The sequence below is a fragment of the Mustela lutreola genome, chromosome 6 (assembly GCF_030435805.1).
Source record: "Mustela lutreola isolate mMusLut2 chromosome 6, mMusLut2.pri, whole genome shotgun sequence".
NCBI lineage: Eukaryota > Metazoa > Chordata > Mammalia > Carnivora > Mustelidae > Mustela > Mustela lutreola.
In genome coordinates, this window is record NC_081295.1 from 119,969,646 (window position 1) to 119,986,425 (window position 16,780).

The window sequence follows — 16,780 nt, forward strand, 5'->3', positions numbered from 1 at the left end:
GCTGGGCAAAATACACGGCCTCTTCCTTCCCTCCTGACCTCACCTCCTACTCCTCCCCTTCCCACTCACTCCTCTCCCTCTGAGCCACGCGGGTCTTCTTCTGGTTCCTCACAGGAGCCAGTGCCTCAGGGCACTTGCACTTGTGCCCTTTCTGCTGGAATGCCCTTTCCCTAACACCCCCATGGCTCACCCCCTCCCTTCCTCCCATCCCAGTTTATACATCATCTCCTTAGAGCTACCTAGCCCACCCCATCATTCGGATCTAAAACAGCATCGCATTACCCAGCTTCATCTTTCTTTACAGTACTTGTCACTCCCTGATGTTTTATGTTTATTGTCTATCCTTCTAGCAATATAATAAAATGCTAAAAAAAAAAAAAAAAGTTCTGTACATCTCGTTCTCTGCTCTATTCCGCAGTGCCTAGAATAGGAACAGGATGTAGTAGATGCTTGAGAAGTATTTGTTCGATGCCAAATAGCACTTTATTCAGCCCACACGAGAAGCCCCCATGAGTTGCCCATTTCACAGATGCAGAAACCTGAGATTCACAGAAGCATGGGACCTATCTGTGGTCACATGACCTTGTCTGCATTGGAGCTGGGGCTCCAACCTGATGAGTCTCTCCTCTCTGTTCTCCATTTCATTGCCCACCTGGAAAAGAATACAGGTGGTTTTGCCCTTCCCTTTCGTGGGGATAGGCAAGACTGACAATCAGTGACTCTGGACCTGGCACAAGGCAGCATCTTCCTCCAAGGTCCTGCCCAGGAGCCTGCAGGGAGAGAGACCCTACCCACTCCCCAGGAAGGCAGGCTCAGCTTTGACCCTGGCCACTTTTCCCTGGGACCATCTGTACTCCCTCCTCAGCTACTCCCCTCCTGCTTTCTTTCAGCCACCTATGGGTCCCAAAAATGCCCTGAGAATAATCTGGGGGTTGCTTTTCTTTCTTTCTTTCTTTTTTTTTTTTTTTTAAGATTTTTATTTGTTTATTTGACAGAGAGTCAAGTAGGCAGAGAGGCAGGCAGAGAGAGAGAGGAGGGGAAGCAGGCTCCCTGCTGAGCAGAGAGCCTGATGCGGGACTCGATCCCAGGACCCTGAGATCATGACCTGAGCCGAAGGCAGAGGCTTTAACTCACTGAGCCACCCAGGTGCCCCAGGGGAGTTGCTTTTCTTACCTCTATCCCTCCAGAGATACAGTGAGAAGAGACAGAGACACAGTAAGAGATGCATCGTGGGGGGTGAGGGAGCATGAAACAGAAACACACATGCAGAGACAACAGAAAAAATCAGAAGATGGGAGAGATGACAAGCCCAGAAAGGAACTGAGATGTGGCAAGTTCTGGAAGTAATGGCTCCCCTCAAACCTGCAGGACGGCCCAGGGCCACTGCCAACCTGACTAGCCCTTCAGAGTGAATTAGAGAGAGGCACCCTGGCTGGGTTCCAGAACCTTCTGGCCTTTGAGCCAAGCACACTGGTGCAGGGCCCAACACACAGGGCAATGCATAGCAGCCCTCCACAGAAAGCTGCCGAGGACTCCAAGGGGCTGGGACAAGGCCCTCTTGCCTGCGCTAGTGTGCACACCCTCTTCCTGCTCTCACAGGCTACCTTCTGTTTGGGGGGGGTTGGGGAGACGAGGATGTGGCATGACCCTTACTTGACAGAAAGGGAAAGAGAAAAGCAGAGAGGGGAATGATCACCTCTGAGTCTCCCGTACTAAATGAAGGTTCCTGCCCCCTTGTTCCCCAGAAGCCAACCCTCATGGGGGCTGGGGATGAGATGCTCAGTCCCCAGAGGCCACTTGGCTCACACAGGCAGCCAAGGAGCCTGAGTTGCCAGCGGGGGCCCAGCCTACCCCAAGCCAATGTGGGGCTGCTTGGGCACTCCTTTGGCTGGCCCCACCTGGAGAGCAATGGGGGAGGGCAGAAGCTCTGTCCTACAGTGCTCTGGGTCCTGGGAATCCCCACTCAAGCCTGGACATGGCCTGGCACAAGGTCATGGGCTTAGGGCTTATTAGGATGGGGGAGGGAGAGAAGGTCTCCCCTCCATGGGGCCCATGGGGGGTGCTACATCTGTGCTGGGGGAAATCAAAGGGTCCAGGTGGAACCAGGGAGCCCCCACAGGCTGCTGTCTAAGGCCCCCACCCTTCCCAAGAGCCAACACTCTGGGAGGAAATAATTAGGACACAGGTGAGTCATAGTGTCACAAGGCTGCTTCCTGGCTGACTCAGGGGAGAGTCAGATGGCCCTTCCACCAGCCCCTAGCCCAGAGCCTGAGTCAAGGATTCCAGGCGAACAACAAATCCTGGTGTCCAAACTGGGCCCAGTCCACCCTTCTACTGGATCCCCAAAAAGTCAGGTATGAGGGTGCCCCCTTCCGTGGCCAGTACAGACACGGCCTTATGTGCCCCTGACTCAAGCCTATCCTTGCCTTTGGGTCTTTGGGATGTCTGGATCTCCCTCTGATCAGGATCCCTGTGAGGTACCTGGCACTGACTATGGTATAGAAGGGCTGTGACCAGGGGTAGCCGGATGGGGCCCTGCCCCCACCTCCATAGCAGGGAATCCTTCTGCAACACCCCCCGCCCAGGGGACCCTTTACCTGCCCCCAGCTCAGCCCTCCAGCAGGTCCCTATGGCCCCAAGACTGCTTTCCTGGCTTTGTCCCTGGGCTGGCTGGGCAGCAACTTCCTGCTGGAGAATTCCCGGATCCTCCCCGCTCCCCGCCTCCAAGGCCGAGATGGCCTGGGAACTCAGAAGGGAGGGAAGTCAGGGATGCTCCCCCTAACAGGGTCTAGTCCTGTGGTAGCACGGGCTTTCCTGGCACTCTCTCCCCCAGTCCTTCCCCACCTCCGGGTCAGGTGCACCAAAGGTCTTGTCCTCTGGCTCCAAAGCCACACTGTGGCCCCTCCACTGGAACTCGGGGCTCTGCAATGAGGGCTGCTGCCCTGAGGGCTAGACTGAGACCCTGGCTAACCCGAGTCTGCTCTTAGCTTGAGGCTGAGGGGTGGGGTCCAGAAACAGCCAAGGAGGCCAAAGTCAAAGTGGGTTTTATTATTAAGAACCCAGGCTTGAGTCTGGTGGGTGGGGACGTTCTGCTGGGCAGGCCCACCCTGCGGACACATGGATACCAGTGATCTCAAGATCCCTTGGCCCTGGGGGCGCCTCGGATGTGCCTCCACAGAGTGGGAGGCTAACTCCCGCTTCAGGCTGCGGGGATCCGGGAGCAGGGCAGACTCGGGTTGGCACCAGCTTCACTCGGGGGGCCAGTTCCCCAGCTCGTCCATCTCCTCCAGGAGCAAGTGCTGGGGGCAGAAATGGGTGAAGAAAGAGGCCTCAGCGCCTTTGGGCTCGCCCTTCTGACTCTGTACCTCTAGAAGCTTCCCACATACCCCCCAGAGATAAGCACCCTGAGGCCATTCCAGACCCTCCTCTGTGGCCCCACAGCCCCAAGCTACCTCCCTCCCACTAAATGAGGGACCCTTCTCCCTCCAACTTCGTGAGGGGTGGGGTCCTTGGAAGCCCCAGGAGTCAGGCACCCGAGCCAAGCCCTCCCCTCCCTCACCTCTGTCCTGGACACCACACCAAGGGGGCTCTGCACCCTTCCCTTCAGCCTAGGGTGTTGCTTCCGCTGCCTCAGCGCCCCTCCCCTAGGTCCCCAGCATTCCCCAAAGGCTGGGGGGCGGCTTCTTTCCCCCTCAGTCTGGTATCTCTGAGGGTAGATAAGGAGAGAGTGGGGGGTTGTGATGAGGATAGGACCCTCAAAACACCCACAGCAGGAAGATAGCCCTGAGGCAGCTCTGTCCCCCACATGAGGCCAGAGCTGGGCCCCGGCCTGCCACTACCCAGAAACTCCCTAGAGACCCCCAGTGCCGCTCAGGCTACCCCAGGAGTGTGACCCCCTACCCCTGGGACAGGGGCAGGCTGGCTCAAAGGTGCTTCTGGAGGGGAGAGGGAAGAGAAGAGGGCGGGAAGGGTGACGAGAGATCCCCTTAGTGTGAAAAGACAAAAGCGCAGGCCCCTGCCAGAGCTGGGCCATCGTGTGGTTCAGGATAAGGTGCACAGCCTTGTTCCCTAGAGCATGGAGGGGCCGGTGACTCAGGCCTGCCAGCTCAGGACAGTGAGAGAGCTGCCCCTCAGAGCCCCAGGGGTGGGCGATACAGGTATTCACTGTAATGTGTAATTTACACTGTAATTTACATTACAGTAAATTTACATTACACTGTAATGTGTAAATTCACATTCACCAGAAGGGGTAAGTCACATCCTTAACACTATAGTGCCCTTGACAGCCGGTGGGCATCCCCTCTCCTTCCTGTTAGATCCTTCAGTCACTTGGGCCTTTTGGCTAAGATCAAGTGCTGTCTGGTCTTCCCACCAGGCTCCCTTTACAGGTAAAGAAGCCAAGGCCTGTCTCCAAAGCCACAGAGCAAATCCAGGCCAGCGCAGGGCTGCAATAAAAGCCTTTGGCCTCTGAACCCTACGCTTCTTCCTTTATTTTCCTATAAAAGGAAACTACATAGACTGTCAGGGCCACATGTCCACAGAATGAAAGAATGAGCTGATGAATGAATGCAAATTAATTTTAAAGGCCATCGACACATTTTCCTGCAACAGATCTGTCTGTGTGCACTCAGAGAAGCTGGCACAGGCCTGAGCTTGAAGGCCCGTGTCAAGGAGGGTGGGCAGTGAGTGGTCTGTGGAGCAACACGGATGAGTAGCCTACGAGTGTTTGTGGAAGTCGGTGTGGGCAAGAATGGAAGAGAAAAGAGAAAAAGAGCAACATTACGGGATTAAGTAAGAGACGGAGAGACAAACAAACAACTGTGTGTGAGGGGGGGGTCAGCCTCCTACTCTCGAAAATACCACCACTAGGAAAGGGTTCTGCCGTCCCTACCCAGGCCAGGGGAGGTGGGAGCCAGGTTCAGGGGCCTATGGAGGTGGGAGGCCTCACTTTCTCCAGTGGCCTCAGGCAGGGGGTAGTGGTCTGGGACAGGCTGGGGCATACCTGACCGTTCACAATGCCCGCCTCCTCCAGGGTGATCTCTGGCTCGGTCAGCAGCTCCTGGCCATCATGGCTTCCCACCTTCCAGAGGCGGGAGTCCCGCTGCACTGCCAGAAGCTTCTTTAACTCCGACTCCACGAAACCTGTGAGGCAGAGAGATGGGCATGGGGCAGGCAGGAGAGGGTGGAACAACCTGCTGGGGAGGGAAGGAAGAAGAGATGGCTCGGGCTCTCCAGGACTCATCCTAGCCCTGGGGAGTCTCTGGTCACCCCCAGCCCCAGTGCCTACATTTCCATTATCCGGATCTGGCCATGTACCACCTCCCCACCTCCCCGACTTCCCCCGGAAACTTACTGGCCAGTGGGCTCCCTCCTACGTTTGAGTGTGGGTTTCCTCACCTCCTGGGGAGAGTGTGCAAGGCGCAGACATCTGCTCCCACCTTTCACCAGCCACTGACTCAAGAGCAAGGATCAGGGACTACCCCAGTTGCCGAGGTTCAAGTCACAGCTCTGCCATGTACTAGCTGTGTGACCCTGGACAAGTTACTTAACCTCTCTGTGACTCTGCTTCCTGACTATGAGGTAGAGATTATAATGGAGGACGTATCTCAGATCTGTGACATGGCATTTCATGACAAATGCTCAGAAGAGGGTTAGACCTATGGTTATGGCTACGCAAATGTCAACAGTGACCATGTTGTGGGATTGTGTCAGGCTATTACCATCCTTGCTCAGGCCACTGAACAAGTTAGAAGTCTGGGCTGGAAAAGGGTGATGCTCCTGGAGTACAAGTCCATCTAATGCCCTCCCAAACCAGGAGAAAGGAGGACTAGCTACACTTCTCCAGCAGAGCCACCCACGGGTGCCCCCCCACACCCCGCCCCAACCCCCATCTCCAGTGGTCATCTTAGGTCCTCTGGTTCCACCTGGTGGTAAGAACTGGTATCACACCCATGAGCCGCAGCCAAGGGAAGCCCTTGGGCCTAAGGGCTGTTTGCCCACTGCACTTACCCACTGTGTCTGTTGACCTGAAAGTCTTATGCAGCGGTGACTGCAGGGTGACAATGCCTGGGACACAGAGCTTGAATGAGCTGTCCTCTACCTCCATTTCCTCTTCCTTACTTTTCTCATCAGGCAAGCCTTCCTTGAGAGGAAACTGAGGGCATGCCCCGCAGCTGATCAGGGGAGGACAACTCTGATCCAAGCCTATAGCCCCACCCCCACCTCCAAGATAAAACAAAAAGCAGGAGGGTACAGCTCCCCAAAAGTTAAGAGTGATCTGCCCAAGCCACAAATTCTGGGGCCCAGCCAAATGGGGGGAGGAACCCCACCCAGGCTTTACCACCCACTCCCCCCAACCCCCTTGTCTCCCCCACTGCCCCAGCCTGCTCCCACAGACCTTGGCCATGGCTGATTTCTGAAGCTGCTTGTACAAGGTGAGGAGGCGGTTCCAAGGAGTTGCCCCCACCTTCAAGGAGGCCAGCCTGAAGTCTCCTGTGAAGGGGCAGTGTCACCAGCAGGCCGATGGGAACAAGGGGCAGCCCAGGCCTAGGTAGGCAGGGGCACTAGGTGGGCTGAAGCGAGGGTGAGGTCCCTTGTTTTCTTAGCAAACACCTCTTATATGCCAGGCACAGTACTAGGCACCCTGCAAAGAGCATCTCATGAACTCCTTGCCACTGCCCTCCGATGTGGATACTGTTCCATGCTCACTCTATGGATCAGGAAATGGAGACACAGAATGACTGAGCAACATGGCCCCGTCCCACAGCTTGGCATAGTGCGATGGAATGTTCTCAAATCCAGGGAGCCTGCCCCCAGCACTCCCTCAAACCACTCCGTGTCCTTCCAGGCCCCACACCCCTGAGGAGTCTGAGGAAGAGGGCCTATCTCTAGCACTGCCCCAATGCCTGTGGCCACCGCACTCACCGTCCAGCAGACACTCCTTCTCCTCCTCCCTGGTGAAGGTCTTGGGGCTGACCTCCGGTGGCCCCATGGCCCTCTGTGGGCATCCTTGTTTCACCTCCAAGGCTTGGGCAAAGTGGCCCCTGACTCCAAAGCATAGTCAGATGGGGGTGGCAGGCGGAGCCAGAGACATGGTAAATCCCCAAATTCCCCAAGGCCCTCCCACAGGCTCTGCTCAGCCCGTTCCTCCCTCCTGCCTCCAACAGTTCCCTGCTTGGTCCTCTGAGGTCTTCATCATACAGGAGTGGGCCCCCTTTCTCACAGGGAGTGGTGCCAGGTCCAAATGGGAGTGGGAGCCAGGAGGGAGAGAGTGGGGAGGGAAAGCAGGGTGGAGTGGGGCCCAGGAAGGAGCTGGGAAGAAATGGCAGCCTGGTCCTCTCTCACCTTGGGTGCTTCCACCCACAACCTCTGACTTGTGGGAAGACCCACCCCATCTCTGGTTCCCTCCCCCCAGACTCTCCTCCCATTTTCCTGGCCCACCCTTGGCCTCCAGGCTCCTTCCCATACTTGATGCACCTGTCCCTTCCCTATAGAGCTAGGGGCCTTATTCCAGTCCTCTACCCATATGAAGACCCACATTCCTGGGCCTTCCTCCCATCTCTGCCCCATATCCTTGCCCCAGTGCCCCCATCCCAGGCCCCTGCCCACCACCCACATGGCCCAGCCCCTCACCTGTCTGAGGTCCTTGTATCCCCGGAGGCTTCCCCGACTGCCTCCTCCTTCTCTTCTCTTTTTTCCTTCTTGGACACGTTGCCCAGCACCTCCTGGCTTCCCCTGGACAGGATGGGCTTCACCTCTCCACCCTGGGCTGCCACCCTCAGGACCTCCTTTGGGGTGGGGGTCTGGGCCCCTGTGTCCCCCATCCCTAGCCCCAAGGGATCATGCCGTTGCAAGGCCACAGAGAGCATGTAGGGCAGTGTGGCTGGCTGCCTTGGCTCCTTCCTCCCTGTTCCTCCCTGACGGTTCCTCATCAGAGGGGTGGTACTTTGCTCCTGGGAGGGGCATGGCCGACTCCGCATCAGGGACTTGTCCGAGCTCTTGGGGCTACCCCTGCTCCCCACCAGACTACGGAAAAAAAGGAACATGGAGGAGCGGCCCAAAATTCGGGACTGAGGGGTTGGACCTGGGGCCTCCATCCTGAGAGAGACCCTGACTCAGAGGGAGTGGTTGCAGCTGCCACCCCACCAACTGCTTAAGAACAGGAGGAGTTTTCAAATTAAAACCTCCAGTTGGAAACTTCCAGGAGTTCTAGAAGGCAAAGGTCAGGTGCAGGGGGGGGGGGCGGTGATGGGGAGGCTGGGAGGAATACATGATGGGAGGTTAGTGGGGGGGCAGAGAGGGCAGGGGGTCATTGAGGCAGGGGAAGGGGGTATGGGAGGCAGATTTGGGATGGCTGATGAGGCTTCAGGGGACACAGGGTGTGGGGGCAGGCAGAGAAAGCTTTGGGGGGCTCCCTGGACTGAGAATGGGGCAGGAGCTCTTTGGAGCCTCTGCACACACCTCTCTCCACCTGGCTTGTCCTTCCCTGATCCTGTGGGGCTGCCTCTGCCCTTGAGAACCGTTCCCTACAGCCAGATAGTATCTGTCTTCCTTCTCTCTTCTCAGCATCCGCTGGCACGGGCCCAGGTGGTACACAGACACCCCGTTTTCATCTCTGTTGGCCTGCCTATCACCTCCAGGGTGTCAAACCCCCACCAAGCTGCCCTGTGCGCGTCCTAATTGCATGCTGAATCTCAATGCAGTATTATTCCCCCCCAACACCCCCAACACCCTCCCCCCGCATCCAGAGACTTGATCTTAAACTCAGCTCAGTGCCATTGGGGGTTCTTTAATCCCGCTGAGCCTCAGTTCGTTCATCTGTAAAAGAGGCGTAGGGGCCAGCACCCACTTCAAGGGTTACTGAGAAAATTCCACGGGACAAGGGCCCTGTCGCCAAAGTGCAAAGCACACTGTGGCGCTTCAGAAACTCTGCCCTCCTGGTTTTTTTACTGGTACTGACTGATGAAAGGGGGTGCAGGTCAAAGAGCAGGAGTGGGAGAAGGGGAGCCATGCCAGCTGAGTGCGGCCAAGAGTGGGGGGTGGAGCGTCTCTCCCGCCCAGGAGCCAAGACCGACCCCCAGGCTGTGGGTCCAGCATCCGCATCCGGCGGCTTCACAGCAGCTTCCTCTAGAGGGAGCTGATTGGAGCCAGGAGCCGCCACCGGCACCTCTAGGATCACCGCGGCCTCGCAGGTCCCTGGGGCAGCGCCGGGACAAGCGCAGGCTGTGTCCAACGCCAGGACTGCACTCACCCCTGTTCCTGGAAGCCGGGTCTGGGCCCCCGATCCCCCGGGAGCAGCTGCTGGGCCCTCAGGATCTCTGGCCTCGGTCTTGTGAGCCATCCGGGCCCGGGCTAAGTTCCGGGCAGGTAAGGTGGGAGGGTCTTGTCCATCCTCCCAGCTTTTGGCAGCCCCAGACCCTGGGGTGGGGATACAAGGAGCCGGCAGGCAGCCGGGTGCGGAAGGGAAGGTCTGGAGACTTATGTGAGCAGCTCCGCCAACTGGGGACCTGATCCAGTCCGGGCTCCCTCTGGATGCCCCTCAGACAATTCCCCGGCCTCCCCTCCCATTCCTGGCCCTGTCCCAGCCCTGCCCTGGCCCTGGGCGCCAAAGAATTGGGTGCTAAAGAGTCAGGTCTTTTAGCAGTCTGGGGGGTTGGGAGTGGAGGTCAGAGCCAAGGTCAAGGGCAGGGAGAGAACTTTCACAGTGCTTCCTGCTGCCCCAGGAGCCCTAGACTGAGTCTGCCGCCCAACCAGGCATCTCCCTCTAGGGAACATCCTGGGCCCGGCAAGTGGAGACAGGGAACTCCCCTTACCAGGAAGTCAGGCTGATGAAGGCCACTTGGATGAGGGCAGGGGTAGGCCCAGGGCGGCAGAGGCCTCTGGCCCTGGGGACCGCTCTGACGCCCCCACCTACTCCCCAGCTGTGACCCCCTTGGGTAGCGGTCGATGGAGTTGGAGGTGCAGTCAGCATCCTCCGGTCCTGCTGTCCCGGGGGTGCTGGGTTTGCTGGGGGGTGCGGGGCATGGGACCACGGAAGAGGGAAGGGCATCTTTTTCCGGAAGGAGCAGCAGGGATGGGGTTGTGCCAAGCAAAGGTCTGTTTCTTGCTGGCAGGCAGGGCTGAAGGAGGGGAGGGTCTGCCTTCTCCCTTCCTTCTTCTCCCTGCCCCCAGTAAGTGGAGGGGTGGAGTGCTCTCCCCCTCCCCTTCTTGAGACTTCTTGCCCTGGGGCACTTTTGAAAATGGCCCCAGGCCAGAGGCAGGAGGAAGGTGGGGAGGGTACTCCGGTCCTCCCTGAGAGAAGGCAGTGGCTGTGCTTGGTCCCCGGTCCGGTCGAATTGCACGAATTGCACCTTCTGCACGGGTGGGAGGAGGTATACTTCCCCAAAAGGCTGATGGAGGCAGCTTTGGGAGGGGTGGGTATGAAGGGGTGTAAACTGAAAGTGAAACAGTCACGTCCAGGAAATACTCCCTCTGTCGAGGGTTCACAGAGCAGATCGGGGCTGTGGCCAAGACCAAGCAAAGAGGAAAACGGGCTGGGGACAGGAGAGCAGGTATGCGGTGTGGTGGAGGAGGGGCGTGAAGGGGGGTACTGTGGAGACAGCTTCCTCAGCTCACTGCAAGACAGGAATGGGTAGAGCACAGGTGGGATGTTAACAGATAACCACAAACTGGAAAATAAATCTTAAAGGAGTACTGAAGGTATGAAGTGATGAAAATTCAGATAACCAACCCGACTCCCTGATTTAGCTAAGTGGCCCTCGGGCCCTAACTTCTTGGTGCCTCACTTTCCCCAACCCCACCCCCTAGTAAAATGGGTAGGATGATGCTTAACTTGCTGGGTTCATGTGCATTTTCAGTGTCTGACACCCCAGGAGATGGAAGTAAGTAAGCCATGGGCACTCAGGAAATGTCTGTGGCCAAGAGGCCTGACTTGGAAAACAGGCATGCTCTGACCAGCCAAGGGGAAGTGGAACCTTCCAGCACAGCTTTCATGGGTCATTAGCTAGATGGTGGCAATCCTGTGGTAAGTGTGTGCTAGGTAGGGTGCAGGAGGTCCCAGGAGCAGTGGGAAGAACCCGCAGCCTCTAAAACTTGCCCCATTTGCCCAGGGGTGAGGTGAATTATGACCTGAGATCCACGAGGGTGTTGCTGGTGTCCGCCCTCCCCTGGGCCCTGGGTCCAGGTCCCTAGGTATGAATCCAGACTGCCCTGACTTTCTCCATCTCTCTGGAAGGACTGCTAGTGAAATGCTCAGGAAGTTCTGATTCTGCCCACAGATGCCACAGGGACCCAAGGTTGTGAAATTGAGAGGCGGTTGGAGCTAGGACCGTGGGGCCTTTGGAGAGTTGGGAACCCCCTCCTCTCTCTGTGGCTGTGGGACCCTCTCGTCAACCAGCCCTTGCCCATCCCCATCACAGCTTTTTCTCACCCATCCCCACAGGCTAACCCTGTCCTCCACTGGGACCTGAGAAATGGCATCCGGGCAAGGCCCAGGTCCTCCCAGGCAGGGATGTGGAGAGCCGGCCCCATCTTCTACTTCTGGTAAGGGTCTCTCTGCCCTTTGCCCATCCCAGAACCACCAGGGCTGTCTGAGAGGGTGGTGAGAGCAGAAGGGGTCAGGTCCAGGCAGGACTAACAGGCAGGTTCTCCTCCCCCATTCACTCACCTCAGATAAAGGAGGAAGGCATCTTCCCACCCAGTACAGGTGGCCTCAGAAGCTGGAGTGCAGTCCAGGTTGAGCCCTGGGAGTGGGGAGGAGGTTGGGCCCGGGGTTAGGGGGGTAGAGGCTAGGAGAGGCCCGGGAGGGAGTGTGAGGCAGGCACAGCGCCATCCCAAGGAAGAGGAGCAGGAAGGGGTGAAGAGAGGCCAGAAGAGTGGGGTGTGGCTATTCTATTCCTCCACTAGGAGAAAGAAGGAAGTTCCTAGACATATCACCCCGTCAGGCCTGCTAACTGGCGAAAGTGATTGTTACGACTTTGGGGAGGAAGTAAGATGGCTGCCTTTCTTCCCTTTTCCAGAGGGGACCATTAGGGATGCCTGGAGTCCCCAGCCCATTACAGACTCCTTCCGGAGCTTTGGGTTCAGTGTCCCATCTGTCCCTATGTCCCTATGTGACTTTTCCAGGCACAAAGCTACAATTTCAAATTCTGTTTCCCCACATTCCCTGGGCCATCAGGGCCGGGTATCTGTACCCACTCAAACACACTGAAAATCCCACATGCCTGGCTTACATCCTGGCTCTTTCTGACCGTGTGACCTTGCGTCTCAGCTTGCCCATCTGTAAACTGGGGTTCCCCTGCTCCACAAGGCTGTGGTGAGGGTGATCCTGGACACAGGCAGCACTGGGTGTTGACTGAGGACTAGAGTTAGGGTTGCTTCTGCCCATGGGTGTGGACAGCTGATGCCTCGAAGAGTGACCCATGCACAAAGCATGGGGCTGCCCGGTCCAGCCCATCCTCCCTGACTCCTGGCTTTGGTTCTCAGAGGAGCAGGTAGCCCGGGACACTGAGGAGGTTTTCCGCAGCTATGTTTTTTACCGCCATCGGCAGGAGCAGGAGGCTGAGGGGGCGGCTGCGCCTGCTGACCCAGAAATGGTCTCCTTGTCCCTAGAACCTAGCAGGTGAGCAAGAGGCCCCTCGGCCCACAGGAACATCTTCAGGGAAGTGGAGGTTTATATGGAGCCAATGCCCAGCAGGCCCGGGGGGCTGGGGAGGCTGGGTAGAAGGGGGATGGTCTTGTCCTTCTGCCATCATTGCCTTTTTTTTTTTCATTTTGGGCTTCCACCCCCCGCTGGGGCCTTGCACCATTTATAGCACATACCTGTCCCGTGACCCTGGCCTTGGCCCTCATGTCAGAACACTGTCAGGAACCTCCAGGGAGGGGTCCACAAGGCCGGGGGCATCTTGGGTGGAACCCCTTGTCCATGAGCCCAGGCCCCAGCCCTGCCCGCGCTGGGCCTCCTCACCTACCTGGCTCCCATTCCTCCAGCACCATGGGGCAGGTGGGTCGGCAGCTTGCCATCATCGGGGACGACATCAACCAGCGCTACGACTCCGAGTTCCAGGCCATGCTGCAGCACCTGCAGCCAACAGCGGAGAACGCCTATGAGTATTTCATCAAGATTGCCTCGAGGTAGCCCTGGCCCCCGGCCTCCCTGCTGTGCTGTTGCCCTCACACTGTGTCCCGCCCTTAGGATGGGAGACACGCTTCTCTGTCAGCATCAAGAGACATGTGTGCCATTCCCATATCTGCTGTTAGCTCACGCATGGGCTTGGGCCCCTGTCTTTCTCTCTCTGGGCCCCAGACGCCTCCTCTTTGGGGTAGAAGCTCACAGCTCTTGTGAGCTGGGGTACTGAGGACTTGATTGGGACTAGAGAGGCGCCCAGGATGGGGCTGTCCCCAGAGTTCCCCAGTCCTGCTGAGACACAGCTGTCCTTCCAATTCGGAATCATATTCCTGCCAAAGACAGTCAGGTTGCTCATGTTCCAGAAATGCTCATGTCCCTTTGCTACAGTCTTATGTCTGAGAGGCAGTGGACAGTGGTTAAAGACACCACGTGCCTGGGTCCAGTCTCAGCTTTGTCACTTAACGGGCTTTGTGAAACCCTCTGGCCATCAGGCCCTGTCTATAAAATAGAGGAAGTGGGCTCAGAACGGTGGCTGTCCTTACTAGTGTCATCTGTTGTTAAATCTGGGTTAGGAGTCAGCCACGAGGGCACTGATGCTGGGGTGAAGGCAGATAACAGATGCTCAGAGCCCGAATGTCCTGCCCCTGTCCTTCGAGGCCGCCCCCTCCCCACTCCGGTTCCAGGACCTGTCCTAACCTCCTCTTTGTCCTTCTCTCTCTGCTGTCTCTTGGGCTGCCAGGCCAGCAGCATCCACCACAGGTAATCTCCCTGCTGCCTCTGTCCGCTTGTCCTGCCCTCCCTCCTGTCCGCCCGTTGGCACTCACAGCCACAACCCAACAGCACCAGCCCACTCAAAGGCCCTCTGAGTTTCCTCGTTTCACAGAGATGCAGGCTTTTCCCAGATTGAGGCCCAGCTGGGGCAGCCTCTGCCACTTTGGTTCACGGCTCGGCCGTTTTGCTTTCCAGCTGGGAGCAGGGCGGGTGGCCACCAGACTGTGGGAGAGGATGAGCAGGCCATGGGGGCCTCCTAGGGGTCTCCGCTGACAGCATCACCCCTCTGCCCGCAGCCTGTTCGAGAGTGGCATTAACTGGGGCCGCGTGGTGGCTCTCCTGAGCTTCGGCTACCGCCTGGCCCTCCACGTCTACCAGCGCGGCCTGACCGGCTTCCTGGGCCAGGTGACCCGCTTCGTGGCTGACTTCATGCTGCATCACTGCATTGCTCGGTGGATTGCGCAGAGGGGCGGCTGGGTAAGTGTGGCCACTCTCCCAGCCCCGCCTCTGCCCTGGCGAGCCTGTGCTGGCTGTCTACCCCTCAATGACCACTCTATCTCTCCTGGCAGGTGGCAGCCCTGAACTTGGGAAATGGCCCCATCCTGAACGTGCTGATAGTTCTGTCTGTGGTTCTATTGGGCCAGTTTGTGGTACGAAGATTCTTCAAATCGTGACTCCCAGGGGGAGTCCAGGCACCCTTGCCTGGACTTCAGCCAAGCCTTCTCCCCTCATCCCCTCCCCTGCAGCACCCCCCACTCAAGAATACAGAAGCTTTAGCAAGTGGGGCACTCAAGCTTTAGGAAGGCCCCTGCCCAGGGGTCAGTTAGGCTGCCGGGATGCCCCAACCTTGCGTGGTGCTAATGACCTCCCTCTCTGGGGCCCATCCTGTCAGAGAGGGGCTGTAGCCTTCTTCCTCAGCTCTCTGGGACTCCCTCAGCTGTGTCTCCTGGGTGCTGGGGAGATTGACAACTTGGGGAAGCAAGAGGCTGAGAGTCACTTCCCTCCAAATTTTTAATGGTTCTATCTTTTTATAATGCCCTTGGAAGGACTCTCCCCACCCCCCATTCCCACCACTCTGCCCAAGCGAGGATGCCTGGGTTGTGGGGGTTCATAGGTCACCCTGTGCGCCCCAGGACTCAGCTGTTCTAGAAGGTCAGAGTTTGATTGCTGGGCTTGGAGCCCAGTCCTGGCCCTTCCTAAGCTCTCCCCCTGCTCCCACTCCCCCTACCCATATTGCCTTTGCAGTGGACTCTCAGGGATTCTGGGCCTGGGTGTGGGATGGGGAGGGAGTGGGGGTATAGACCAGAGCTGTGAGAACTTCATTGGCACCCCCCAGCCTGCCTTCCGAGACCCTCAGTTCTCTCCCTTCTCCTCCCCTATTACCACTTCAACCCAACCTGTTCACTACAAGTGAAGCCCACCCTGCCCCCATCACTCCAGATAAGGAAGGAGGGATCTTGGGTAAGTGGAGACCTGAAGTCCCCTCCTTGCCCAGACTAGACTTTAGGACGCATTTGTTATTGTCAGGGAAAGGGGGTAAGGAGCTCATCTTGAGGTTTCTGAGTGAGAAAAGAGCTGTTAATGTCACTAGGAACCCCAGAGTTGGGATCCTCCCTCATGGCCTGGGCACAGTGTAATCAGGGGGTGTGGATGGGGAAACTGTGAATACTTGAACTCTACCCCCCTACCCTACCCCCATTCTCCATACTCCTCACCTGCCTAATCCCCTCCTGTGGGTCAGGGTGGGAAGGCCTTGTCTATCTTGCACAACCTAGAGGTTTAGAGGTAGGGAGAGGGAAGTTTTTGATTAAACCAAATGCAAGAAGGGGATGCACATGGAGCCCACTGGCCAGTCCTCACCCCTCTGAGTAAATCTGAAAATAAACTATAATCCCCTGATTCCCATGTGGTTATTTTTGTATCCTCTGCTACCTCTCTCTCCACCAGACTAGGTTGGGGGAACCTGCACATGCCTGGCATTCAGCAGGTTTGTTACTGAATAAGAGTTCCTATTAGGCTTTCACAATCCTGTAAAAGTTGCTTGTGGCTCTCCCAGGCTCCAGCTCCCTGGAAGGCCTTGGCCCCTCCCCACCTCTCCTAGACCCTTCTCCAGGTGCCTCCCTCATCTTAGTGTTCCAGGCAGGTTTCCCACCCCTTAGGAGGCTGGGGGGACCGCAAGCTGCTGGGCTCTGGCTGTGGAGCTGGTGGAACAGCTGTGTATGTCTGGGGAATCCCAGAGGCCACCTCGGGCCTGATGTGAATGCCCCTCCCTGGGGCCTGCCATCCATGCCGGGCCCAGAAAGCTCTCTCTCCCACACCTGGTTCTGCCCGGGACACAGTGTCTCAGCCCCCTCCTCCCCATGTTCCCCACATCTAGCGCGCGTACACACACACACACACACACACACACACACACACGGCTTTTCAGTCCAGGAATAATGTGCTGCATCGGAGTCCCTATGGGAAAGCAGCTAGAGGTGATAAAAATAACAAGCATGGGGGCGTTCAAATGTTCCCAAGTCTTTCCAGTCCCGGGCACCCTGGTCTGTGTTTCTGACACCCTTCCAAAATGGTCACATGCAAGTCCTAAAGGACTTGCGGGGCTTCACTGTCACTCCGTAAGGGCATCTTGCCGACCTTCTCTCCCTTTGGACTTGGGTCTTCAAAGAGTCACACTGCGGTCATGGCAAGCCCCCCGCCCCCCGGTTCTCCCGCCCTACAGTAGTGGCTGGTGGGGTGTTGGCTACGAGGCAATCTCCAGTAAAAGCTCCCAGACAACCTGCAGGGGACAGACACCCCGCGGGCCTCCTGCTGAGAATTCGTCATACACGCACGATCGGTAGGTATTACGACTGGTGACCTGGTGGGTTGGGAGGTGGGGCT

At 57.5% G+C, this 16,780-nt stretch overlaps 2 protein-coding genes across 10 annotated transcripts; one reads left to right on the plus strand and one right to left on the minus strand.

Moving 5' to 3' along the window:
* Positions 1–447: 447 nt before the first annotated feature.
* Positions 448–13,086, minus strand: LOC131834234 (gametogenetin-binding protein 1-like). Of its 3 annotated transcripts, XM_059178614.1 has the most exons (10): positions 12,969–13,086; positions 11,666–11,741; positions 9,813–10,613; positions 7,633–7,734; positions 6,925–7,043; positions 6,398–6,492; positions 6,010–6,154; positions 5,003–5,142; positions 3,560–3,706; positions 3,029–3,299 (listed from the first exon to the last, which is right to left on the minus strand). In XM_059178614.1, the coding sequence occupies exons 1-10, from the start codon at positions 13,033–13,035 to the stop codon at positions 3,249–3,251; spliced, it is 1,743 nt and encodes a 580-aa protein (XP_059034597.1). In that variant the 5' UTR covers positions 13,036–13,086; the 3' UTR covers positions 3,029–3,248. The 3 variants fall into 3 exon arrangements, with proteins under 3 accessions (XP_059034598.1, XP_059034597.1, XP_059034599.1); XM_059178615.1 differs by lacking the exons at positions 3,029–3,299; positions 3,560–3,706 and adding an exon at positions 448–652; XM_059178616.1 differs by lacking the exon at positions 3,560–3,706.
* Positions 8,962–15,796, plus strand: BAK1 (BCL2 antagonist/killer 1). 7 transcript variants are annotated; one of them, XM_059178620.1, is made up of 6 exons: positions 9,227–9,366; positions 11,441–11,541; positions 12,484–12,619; positions 12,988–13,131; positions 14,194–14,374; positions 14,467–15,796. In XM_059178620.1, exons 2-6 carry the CDS (start codon positions 11,472–11,474, stop codon positions 14,569–14,571), a joined length of 636 nt encoding a protein of 211 aa, XP_059034603.1. In that variant the 5' UTR covers positions 9,227–9,366; positions 11,441–11,471; the 3' UTR covers positions 14,572–15,796. The 7 variants fall into 7 exon arrangements, with proteins under 7 accessions (XP_059034601.1, XP_059034602.1, XP_059034603.1 ...); XM_059178622.1 differs by having other exon boundaries at positions 9,233–9,371; XM_059178621.1 differs by lacking the exon at positions 9,227–9,366 and adding an exon at positions 10,446–10,550.
* Positions 15,797–16,780: the final 984 nt, after the last annotated feature.

Excerpts from the sequence above, each read along its gene's own strand:
- LOC131834234 (XM_059178614.1), bottom strand. The coding sequence starts at position 13,035 with ATGTCGTCCCCGATGATGGCAAGCTGCCGACCCACCTGCCCCATGGTG. Across the intron at positions 7,044-7,632 it reads GATACAAGGACCTCAGACAG|GGGCCACTTTGCCCAAGCCT; the intron begins GTGAGGGGCTGG and ends CTTTGGAGTCAG. Across the intron at positions 3,707-5,002 it reads CGGGCATTGTGAACGGTCAG|AGATACCAGACTGAGGGGGA; the intron begins GTATGCCCCAGC and ends ATCTACCCTCAG.
- BAK1 (XM_059178618.1), top strand. The coding sequence starts at position 8,962 with ATGAAAGGGGGTGCAGGTCAAAGAGCAGGAGTGGGAGAAGGGGAGCCA. Across the intron at positions 13,132-14,193 it reads TTCATCAAGATTGCCTCGAG|CCTGTTCGAGAGTGGCATTA; the intron begins GTAGCCCTGGCC and ends CTCTGCCCGCAG. Across the intron at positions 14,375-14,466 it reads TTGCGCAGAGGGGCGGCTGG|GTGGCAGCCCTGAACTTGGG; the intron begins GTAAGTGTGGCC and ends CTCTCCTGGCAG.